General features: G+C 42.0%; 1 protein-coding gene across 1 annotated transcript; it reads left to right on the top strand.

The window, feature by feature from the left end:
* Window positions 1-402: 402 nt before the first annotated feature.
* Window positions 403-1,842, top strand: LOC119273329 (F-box/LRR-repeat protein At2g43260-like). The gene has a single exon (XM_037554523.1). It carries the CDS (start codon window positions 461-463, stop codon window positions 1,565-1,567), a length of 1,107 nt encoding a protein of 368 aa, XP_037410420.1. The 5' UTR covers window positions 403-460; the 3' UTR covers window positions 1,568-1,842.
* The last annotated feature ends 9,392 nt before the right edge of the window (window positions 1,843-11,234 follow it).

Raw genomic sequence — 11,234 nt, 5'->3', positions numbered from 1 at the left:
GAAGCGGGGGCAGCTTTGGTGCCTAGCACAGTGTACCATTTGTGCTCCTGGGGTTGTTGCTTCTTGTGCGCATATACAATTATACAGATAACACGCACACGCACACTGTCTCCCTCTCCCTCCCTCTCTCTCTCTCATATGAATGCATTGATACGTACTAATGTTTTTGCGTCTTCTCGAAGAACATCCTGCAAAAAAAAACATACGGTGTAATGGGTAAAAATTCACAATACGTTTCAGTTCTCAGAAGATAATCATGCACACTCATATTTGTCTTGCATAATTCAAAGTATGGTTCAGTTCTCAATTTTTTTCTTTTGAGATTTGTGGGCACTCAGTCTGAGTGGCCGTGCAAACAAAACCTGGGCTGAGCCCAGCCCAGCCCAGCTCAAAGACCTACGCTCCACCCCCACCTACCCTCCGCCGCCACCACCACAACTCCCAGCCGCAGCCGGCGACCATGGCGGAGGAGGCCGCGGCCGAAGGAGCGACGCCTCTTCTCGAGGGCCTCCTGGACGAGATCGTCCTGTGGGAGATCCTGGTCCGCCTCGACCCCAAATCCCTCCTCCGCTGCCGCGCCGTCCGCCGCGCCTGGCGCTGCGCCACCTCCACCCGCCGCTTCCTCCTCGCCCACCACGCCCGCCAACCCGCCTTACCCGTTTTCTCCAGCGGCGGATGTCATAACTTTCTCGCCTTGGACCAGCGTGCTGCCCAGCTCCACACCGTCGCTCGGCATGACGAGCCCTTCTTCCTGGAGGCTTCCTGCGATGGCCTCCTCCTCTCCAGGTCTTATTCTGGCTGCCGCCTCGCCCTCTACAACCCGGCCACGCGTGAGCATGCCTCCCTCAGGTGTCCACCGTGGGGCTTCAACATCGTGGGGATGTACCCACACCCACCTACCGGCGAGTACCGGCTGCTGCTGACCAATTTCTCTGCTCCTGAAGGCCAAACTGGATGCTATGTCCTTCCGCTTGGTTCCGACCAGCCACCGAGGTACATTGGGTGGCTGGAGATGGTAAAAGTGCTGTGCATAGAGATATCTGCCCTCATCCGTGATAGCCTACATTGGTTCCTACTTGAGCATAGAAAACATGTATTGGTATTTGACACCACCGCTGAGTCATTCCGGCACATGCGTGCTCCACTTGTTCTTGGCGACAGTGACCCTGGCCTGTTTGCGATGGATGGCACGCTCGGCATTGATTGCCATAATGATGCCATGGAAATCATCACTATATGGGTGTTGCAGGATTATGAAAGTGAGGTATGGGACATAAAGTACCGAATCAAATTGCCGGTTGGTGAAATCAGGAAGAAGTTTGGAGACTATGGTGAAAGCTGGGGTTTGGGTGTTGGTGTTGTTTCGGGGGATGGTGACGTGCTCTTGCTGCTCAATTTTCGTGGGTGGCTGCTTCAAATTGACAGTGACGGCAAATTGATTGAAAGTTCCAATTGTGGTCATAGAGACCTGCGGATATATGAATATCGGCTCAAACAAAGTCTTGTCCAGCATGCTTTCTTCCCGGCTCTAAAAAGTTATGCTAATAGTGCCTCACTTTTGATCTAATGGCAGTTGAGTGAGATGGTGCTTCTTTCTTCCTAGCTGTCATATCCTCATGAGCTGCACCATCTATGGATTGGACCAAGTATGAGCCTACTGGCCTCCTCTTTGCTTTGCTTTGCATTGATGTATATAAGTTATTATCAAAGGCTCTGGTTGTAATGTGGTTGCATGGAATCTATGCTTGTCTTCATAACCTTTCGGGCTGAAGTGACTATTGTGTGCGTTGATGCTAAAATAAAGATGTCATTTTGCTCTGCTTTGGAAATATTTGCCTTTGAGCTGACGGATTTGGCTTTGCTTTATGTTAATTATCTAGTGGTCTTAGTGCTCAATTGTTAGCTTTCTATATCCCCCATGCTCACTATTTCTTGAATTTAGGAATTGATTTTACCTTTTCACCTAGTGGTCTTCTTAATAGTCAACATTTAGGGTATTTTCTGTTTCTATCCTGTGTTGAAGCTGACGATGAAACAGAGGCAAAAAAATATCACTTATTGACTTGCAAACATCATCTGATTTTAGAAGAGCTTGGAATACTAGTAGTTATATTAAATGGTTGCATCATAGTCAATGAAATATTCTGTCATAATTCATTTTTCTCTGTGAATCAGTTTTGCATCTTGGTAGTTATAAGTCTTATGAAGACTTTAAGCTTGATATTATAGAGAACTGAACATGGTTATATTTGTCTCTTTCCAATGAGCTGTAATATTGTCTAGAATAGACTCATACTGCAATCTGAAAATCTATGAATACCTTTTTGTGCCTCCACACTGACACCGTTTTTACATTGCATTGTTTGGAATAATCTTTTACTGTTTTACTTTTCCTGCTAAATTTTTTGAGTATTAGTGCTTCATGTTTATGTTTAATCTGTACATAAGTTGAAGAAATAAAATTTGTTCATGTCTCAAGGAGGACAGCACCAGGCCTGTTGTGTTACACCACAACTGGAGAAGGGTAAAGTCATTATGATCATTTGCTTCAGAATTTGGAAGATGTAAAAGTTAGTTCATTATCCAGATTAGTCGATCCAGTATGCATGTTTGTTATATGAAACTAGAGATTGATCGAGAAGTCTCTTCTCCATAATCTGTATCCGGTGCTCTTTGGTTGCACTAGAGCGAACTGAACAGTCGTCACCACGGGGCTGCGGACACGTGCTTGTGCAGTGTGTATGCTGATGCTCACATCCTCTGTTTTCCCACGATCAAGCAGGACCTCTCTGTTCCTTAAACTGTTATAGATGTGATAATCGGATCATGCTATGAAACAAAGCTGTTCAGAATGAACATGATCACGGAGATATAACCAGTAACCTTTAACTCAAATGTGTCCTTGTAAGCTGAGGGTTCAAAGTATTAGTTGGAATATTGACCAGTGGGTGAGAGTAGTTGCAGGTTATTCATGGAATGGCAGGTAAGTCGCTCATCAGCATCAGCAATATTCTGCCAAGGGATGAGTTGCATTGGAAAAACACTGATTCATAGTTGGCACCGTTTAGCTATGGCGAACCAGCAAACCAAACCACTGTGCACTATGATTCATTTCCCATTCTTTTGAGTAATTTTGAGATGTGAAATTCGAGCAGTGATAATTTTAGGGCTCACTGAATTTTGTGGAAGTCACAGTTAATATCTACTTGACAGTGCAAAGATTCCTCAATATCTTGGGTTTTGGCACCGAAAATATAGATCATAGACATTTTAAATTATTGAGCCAACAATGTATATGGTGAATGCCGCTGATACAAAGCCCTTGCAAATAATCTTCAGCTGCCCACATTCTTTGTTAATCCTTTTGCAACATTAACTTGTGATGATAGTTTGCGTCTATTCCAGCGTTTCTACTTCCTGGCATTGCTGGATGTCTGTGCTTTAACCATTCACTGCAGGTCTGATACTGATAGTCTGCATGTCTTTGATCGACAAGAAACAGCACTGAAACTAATTGGTGCTTTGAAGCGTTAAACCCTCTCTACATTTTCATCTGCAACTCAGCAAATCGCCAAAACTAACCGGTGCTTTGTAGCGTTAAACCCTCTACATTTTCATCTGCGATTCAGCACATCACCAAAATAGTCTTATTTTGCATCCTCATCTGCCATCACCTAGCAAATCTTTTAGTTGGAATTATATAGAGTTATATCGGTTCTTAAGCATCGGAAATTTGAGTTTCGAAGCCATAGAATGGGAGTTCAGTTGAAGGTCACACGAAGTAGTTGCCTCTGCTTGTCAGTTTCAGTTTCAAATTTTGGGTCTTTGTTTGGTCACAAGATACATATGTCAGATTAATATCTACAACCTCATGTTGCTAACTGGCTACTTCATGCCCATTCTGTGACCCGTTCGTACGCACTATAGTTATTTGTTGGTCATGCTTTAGGTGTTCATCAAACCTGCGAGTTGGAACTTGGAACATCAGCTTAATCGACCACATTGATCTGTATTCATTTTCTATCTAATTTTGAGCATCATGAAATTTCTATTGTCTGCAGAATCACCGATCGAAAACAATAAAAGCTTGGCCAGAATCTTGAAAGAGATTTCACCAACCTTAGGTTTGATAATAATGATTCAAGTAAATGACCACCAAAACTAATCCAAATATTGCTAAACCAGAACTCTGGCCATGGGTGGTAAGCTAGCTAGAACTTTGTCCGGTACTGGCACGACGAGCTCTGTGCGCCGGGGCGCCGCATGTTGACAACGACATCGCACACCGTGAGCACGACGGCGTGGTGCCTGAGCAGGCCGAGAACGGTGACCGTCCCCGGCACGGTCGTCCGCATGGTGAGCGACACGTCCCCAGCGCCGCCGAGCACGTCGCCGTACAACTGAGGTGCGTACCCGGCGAGGCGGTCAGCGAGCACCGTGAGCCTGACGGTCACCACGTTGGTGCTTCCCGCGCCGATGCGTCCGGGCGGCACGTTGGCGTCCGCGACGAGCGCGCCATGGTAGTAGACCTCAGCGCGGCCGGCGTCATGCGCGAAGGACGCGACCAGGCTGGGGTTGCGGATGGAGAGGACGACGTCGAGCGTCACGTTGAGGGAGAGTCCAGGGGAGAGAGACACGGAGGTGAGCCGGATCGTAGAGATGGTGGTGTCGGCCGGGTGCGGGCGGAGCGCCGTGATGGCTAGCACAGCGACGGCCACAGCGAGGAGGAGGAGGAGTACGGCGAGGGAGACGATGAAGCAGATGCGGAGTCGGCGGCGTGACGCGGCCGCCGCGGCGCTGTGGTGTTCACAGTTGGCAGTGGGCATGCTTGCTCTCTCCGAAAGAGGTGTTGCTAGCTACCAGTCTAATGTTGGAGTACCAGACTTGATCTGCTTGACCCGTTTTTGTACCTTTTATTTTTTTTCACCAGTCAAGTGATATAGCATGTAAAAAGAAAAATGAAAAACCAAAAATAAATTTTTATACGAATCTTCATGCAAAATCAAAGAAATATAGTATCGACTGAGACATAACAAAGTCTCAATCGACTCAGACTTAGCAAAACTGTTTCCCAATTTAGCTACATGTAAGTGCCCTAAAAATTAAATGTGGGTCACTGGGTTATTTTGGCCGTTGATTTTTGTTTCGAGATTTCTGCTCCTTTATGTTTTTTTCCCCTCTTGTGACTGTTGTTGTCTATTGGGCCCGAATTTCAGACTGATCACTATTTTGGGTCGGTTGATTCCTTATTGCGCTGAAGCCCAACAGTGCTTCATTATTTTATTTTTGTATGCTTTTTTTAATTTTTGCTTTAAATAAAAGACAATTGTTGCTTGTCTTTTTTCTTTTTAGTCGGTTTTTATGGGTATTTTCTGGAAGTTGGGTAAATGCAAAAAGAATGCATGTAAGGCTGCGTTTGGCAGCGCTGTATTTTTGCAGTTTTACAAAAAATACCGTCGTTTTCAATAAAGCCATGGTTTTAAATACTTTGATGTGTTTGGCATGAACAGATACAAAAGTTTAGAAACTGTAGTTTTCTTGAAATCGGGGTTTTTTTTTTTGCTGTATTAGAAAAGGAAGTCCCAGCCTCTTTTTTTCATATAAACCGGGAAACGCAATCGTTACTTTGCTCTCTTCTGCGATTGTTTCTGGCGGGCCCATCTTCTTCCGGCCGTCCACCTTATGTGCGATTCATCCATGCATCTTCTCTGCTGCCATGGACAAGTTGACCACCTGGTGGGAACAAAGGTACGCCCTACCCTGCTCGACCGATTGAGCCCATCAACACGAGTCCATGCGCGTGTGTAGATTGCGCCCGCGAGGCCGCGACTTACTAGGTCAGCAATTAGCCAGCCGTATGGCGCCGCATGCAGCCGGGCAGCCGTTAGCACCCGCTGATTGATCCGGTGGTGTAGCTCCTTTTGTGTAGCCAAGTTAATTAGGTTCAGTTGCGTAGCAATCGGTCAAAACTACCATAAAACAGCACCAGCCAAACATATCGGTTGTTTTCTTAAAACTAAGAAAAATGCAGTTGTAAGAAACCGAAGTATGTACTATTGCACACGCATTGCAATACCGAGGTTTTGGGATACTACTGTATTTGGAAAACTATGCTGCTAAACTAGCCCTAAGTATTATATAATACATGTATAATTATACTGAGTGCGAAACTTGCACTATCATATGATTATTTCTTACATATTTAAGAAGTGCCAAGTCTTTTTCAAAGTTTTTTTTAATTTCTTTCTTAAATGGTAATACCAATGTCGCTAATTCATTCTATCTTACAAAACTTTATAATTTATTTGTTTTAGTTTTGTTTCATTTTCTTTCTTCTTTCAGGGTGATTCCACTAATTCATTCTTTCTTCTTTCAGGGTGATTCCACTAATTCCACCAATACCACTAATCCATTCCATTTTAGAAGACATATTTTTTGCGAAATTCCACTACTATATGTTCGTTCTTGTATATTATAAAAACGTAATTTCTGTCTAAATTGTGTGCAAATTTTGCCATTATTTTTTGAATTTATTTCATTTTATATTATATTTTATTTCTTCTTCAAGTGTAATACCAGTGTCACTAATTCATTCCTTTTTAGGAAACTTTTTCTTTGCAAAAATTCCATCATTATATGTTTATAGTTGCATATTACATAAAAACACATTTTTTGTGTGAATTGTATGCAAATTTTTTGACTAGCTTTTTCTTCTTAAAGGGTAATACCAAGGCCCCTAATTCATTATTTCTTAGAAAACTTTGTTATTTTGATTTTTATTTTGTTCTTGTTCTATTAGTGTATATTTCAGTTTGTTCATTTTTAAGGGCAATACCATGCCACTAATTTTTTTCTTCTTAGGAATTTTTGTGTGTGGAAATTCCACTATTATATGCTTATTATTGCATATTACAGTAAAGCGCAACTTTTATGACAATTGTGTGCAAGTTTGATCATTATTATGTTTTATTTTCTTTATTCTTAAAGAGTAAAACCAACATTACTAATTCATTATTTCCTATAAAAACTTCATTGCTTTTATTATTTTAGTTTTAGTTTCATTTGTTTCTTCTTTAAGGGTAATTCCAATGTGACTAATTCATATCTTCTTAGGGAACTTCTTTGTTTTCCAGAAAATCCACTTATTATGCATATTATAAAAATATGGAATTTATATGTAAATTATGTGAATTTTTTTCGTTATTTTTCTTTTTAAAGGGTGATACCTATGCCACTAGTACATTCTTTGTTAGAATATTTTATTTTTTATTTACTTTTATTTTTCTTTGTTTTTATTGTTATTGTCTTATATCTTACAAGGCTTCGGGTCATTTTGATATGTTTTAGACCAAGCCCAAGTATCTGATGGATTTCTTTATTGGTCGCCTAGGACCAAGTGCTCCTCTAAAAAAGTCTATTGATATCAATAAAAAGACCCAAAAGGGTATATCCAACAAATCTCGACCATTAAATTAGTTCAAACCAACGACTCGGGTTGCTCCAATAGTGAGCGCTCAACACGTTTAGCGTGCAATTAACATTGTATCAAATATCAATTCCAGCACTACTCAAATAATTAGCATGCAAATAATATCCTATCTAATATATGCATGCAATTAATGTACTGTCTAATATCAACATACATTGCACGTAAGGATTTACTAGTAAGTAAAAGTAACCGATACAAATGAAATCCTTTTTTATCTGACACATGCTGATGTTTCTTGCTCCCATATTAATTTTATTCATTTCTCATTTTACGTTACAAAGAACATAAAAGATGGAGATTCGTATATATGCCTACCAATACCATGTCGGATATTCGTTCTAGTTGAACTCAAGCGGTACAATCATAAATCCGAAGGCATGTAGCATCACCAAGGAGCTTTGCATGCATCTGCATGCAAGCATCGCGTGTTAGTGATGGAGAATAAGAAAAATAAGGCAACGATGTTTCATCTAAATGCATGGCCTGGTAGTGAAGGACAATAAAAAGTTGGCATGTTTCATCTACATGACAAAAGGTGGGCTGACCTGCTGCAATGCGGGGCCTCGTGGTAATCAAGCAGGATAAACAAAGTGACCGACCAAAAATTAGTTTTCAGTCGCTTGGCCATTGGTCGGTCCCTTTTTTTTTCCAGGGAACTCAGTTTTTCACTTAATGTTAAAACATGGTATACAAGTAAATAGCAATATATAACTTCTTCATTTTTCATTAAAAGACACCTTTATTGATTCATAATGCTATATAAAAAAGTGTCTATACGAGGATACATATATCAAAATACAACCACATGCACTCTAAAAGATGGTGGTAACAAAGAGTTAAACAGGACAAAGATAATACATAAGATGAACGGGAAGTGGTCTCGATCCATAGACTATACCACAACTTTAGGCTTGACCCTTGGATGGTGGCGATGTGGGGTTATTGACGGCTTGGCGTGTGGTTCCCATTTCTTTATCTCTCTATCATATCTTCAAAGCTCTCACGTAAACATAAACCATGTTCGCACCATTGGTGAGTGCTGAGAGCCCGAGACTGGTTTCACCAAATCTTCATTGGTAGGTCCCCACACGGAACATTTTCGGGTCTCTGATGAACTCTCTCTTAGGAGGTGGTGCTGCTGAGGGGTAGCTCGGTCCCACATCAATGCATAGAACAAGAATAGGGGCTTTGTGTTCCTCACCGGTGCCTCTCACTATGCTCAGCCGGCGCCAATCCCCAATCCCCAATCCCCAATCCCCAATCCGCCCGTGTTAAAATCCGCCGGCGCCGTGGATGGACGCAACAGAAGGTAGCCCTGGCGCTGGCCTGCCACGGCCATCCGAGTTTGACTTCATGTTCACCGACGAGGGGTGGGCCTTGCTGTCCGAGGAGAGACGCCGCTCAATCATAGGAGTTCTGGATCAGGACAGAGAAGAGAAGACCCGCCTCCAAGAGCGCCGTCAGTCCCGATCCCGGAAGGACCGCCGCAAGGATCCTCGGCCGGACAAACAGATACACCCTAGTAAGAGCCTCGACCCTAACCTGTCCAGAGATGTTCGGGACGATTCAGATAACCTTTTGTGGATCCGACAGCATCGCGTGCTCAACCATTCAGACTGTAAGTTGCATCATTCCATCTTTTAAGAGGTTTTATTTTTCAATCTGCTCACTTCTTTTTTCTTTTTCTTTTCCCCAGCTGTACCTGTGCTGCCGCCGATGCGCTATACTTCCTGCCAACTCCTCGGGAACGGATGCTCTCATTATCCTCACCCTATGCTGCAATTTTTGGCTGTTTTTGTCCAGTTTTACAGGAACGCCTTGAATGTCATGCGTGGCAATACACATATTCATGTCTATGGCTTGCTTGCTGTAAGGGATTCCTTGGATTCTTCCCGCAACTATATTTTTCAACGCTCCAGGGAGAACGCTCAAGCTATCGACGTGGTAATTCTACACTCTTTCTTATTAGCACTCTACATATGGTTAATTATGGGTACATTTACTCAATTGTAGGTCCATATATTATATATTGTGTCCATTGCTTTGGTTAAGAACACTATATTTCTGTCCGTTTGCGTTTGTTATGAACACTATATTCCTGTCTAAGTCTTCCACTTAAACCTGTATTTGCAAAAGTTTTGAACTCAAAATTGCCATATATATACTGTCTAGCTATCTATACTGTAAATTAATTCTGGGATTGATAATAATTCTTGGCTACATTTTAGAATGGTGGTTTTCTAAGTCTGAGCTACCCTGCACGGGGCATATCTGCAATGGGCTGCCTGATTGAAATTGATATAAAGATCAAGGGCAAGGAAGTTGACAAAGATTTGTCAATTATTGATGGATCTGTGAAAGCCTTTGGGCAGTTTGACTCGACAACGGCTAACCATGTTGATAACGTCAATGGTAAAATTATATTCAAGACACATGTTGTTCGTAAAGGTGTTGAGGCAACTATAGACCTCGATTTTGTGGAGGTGCCAATTGCCAACAGGCGGCTTCAATGTGCTGATGCGTGCCAAAACTGTCCGTGGTAAAGCTGTCTACTCCTTTATCAGTGAGTGTTGTGATGATGACAGCTTTATAGCTTCACCTGGGAAGCATAATAAGAAATTTGTAGCTGCTGTGAGCATAGGTGATACACCATGTATAGACTTCATGGAGAAGAAGCGAGAAGCGCTCTCTTTTGTATCATCCAAGCACGGCAACGAGCAGCTACCTTATCGGTTCAGCAACGGAGCTTTGGTCTTTGTTAAAGTCTTTTGGTCAACCATCGTCGACGGTTGGCCATTGGGTCTGTAATCGCTGAAAGAATGGAAATATATCAATTTTGATCAGTTTTACTCCCTCCATTTCAATATTTCATGATATAAAGTGAATTAGGATTCCTTAAGACAAGTGTTCGACAATTACTAATAGCAAGAAGCCCGTGCGCTTCAACAGGGGTATGAATATTCTAGTAGTTCAATATCAATATTGTCCGACATAGCTAAATGCCCATGTGACTTACGAAAGACATTGGTCAAAGGATTGTTTTCATCGCATTAGGAAAAACACGAAGCTTTGCCACTCCAGCTCGGAGTTGGCTTCATAGCACAGTGGATGGATAACTCCAATAAACCAGAAATTATTTCATTAAATTAGTAATAATAATTGTTCACTTGTAGCGAATATATGAACCCATATTGTATTTGAGGTGACTCATAAGATTCTTTTTCTGGAAACATGTGTTACTCCCGCTCCTGCCTCCCTATGACACTTATCCTCTAGTGATCCTTCCTCGCCCCAAGCGTTCTTTTTCTAATTTCTATTATGTAAATACTAACACATATGCACATGCGTTACAACGGAAATGAAAATTATGGAGCACTCAAATTTAATGAAAATGAAGTACAATTGTGCTTCACTAAGATACACTATTTTTCACCCAACAAAATTAATCACAAATTGAGCCTTAAGGTTGGAGGTTATCGGTTGTCTATTCGGTATTATTAGGTCACGTGTTAACTTAGTCGTTTCTGTATTTTCCGCGCAGATCACCTGGCTCTTATGCCCAACGTAATCAGGTCGAGTGTTCACATAGGCACATTTGTATTTTTCATGTAGGTCATTTGGCTCATATGCTCATATTGCACACACATTTAACCACTAGGCTCATTCACAAGCCACTTTTGTCCACCTCGAATGCTGTCCAACTAATCCAAATATATGAAAGGTTACATGATTAACATTTTTTAAC

Source organism: Triticum dicoccoides, chromosome 3A, assembly GCF_002162155.2.
Source record: "Triticum dicoccoides isolate Atlit2015 ecotype Zavitan chromosome 3A, WEW_v2.0, whole genome shotgun sequence".
Classification (NCBI taxonomy): domain Eukaryota; kingdom Viridiplantae; phylum Streptophyta; class Magnoliopsida; order Poales; family Poaceae; genus Triticum; species Triticum dicoccoides.
This window is presented reverse-complemented; position numbering and strand designations above follow the sequence as displayed.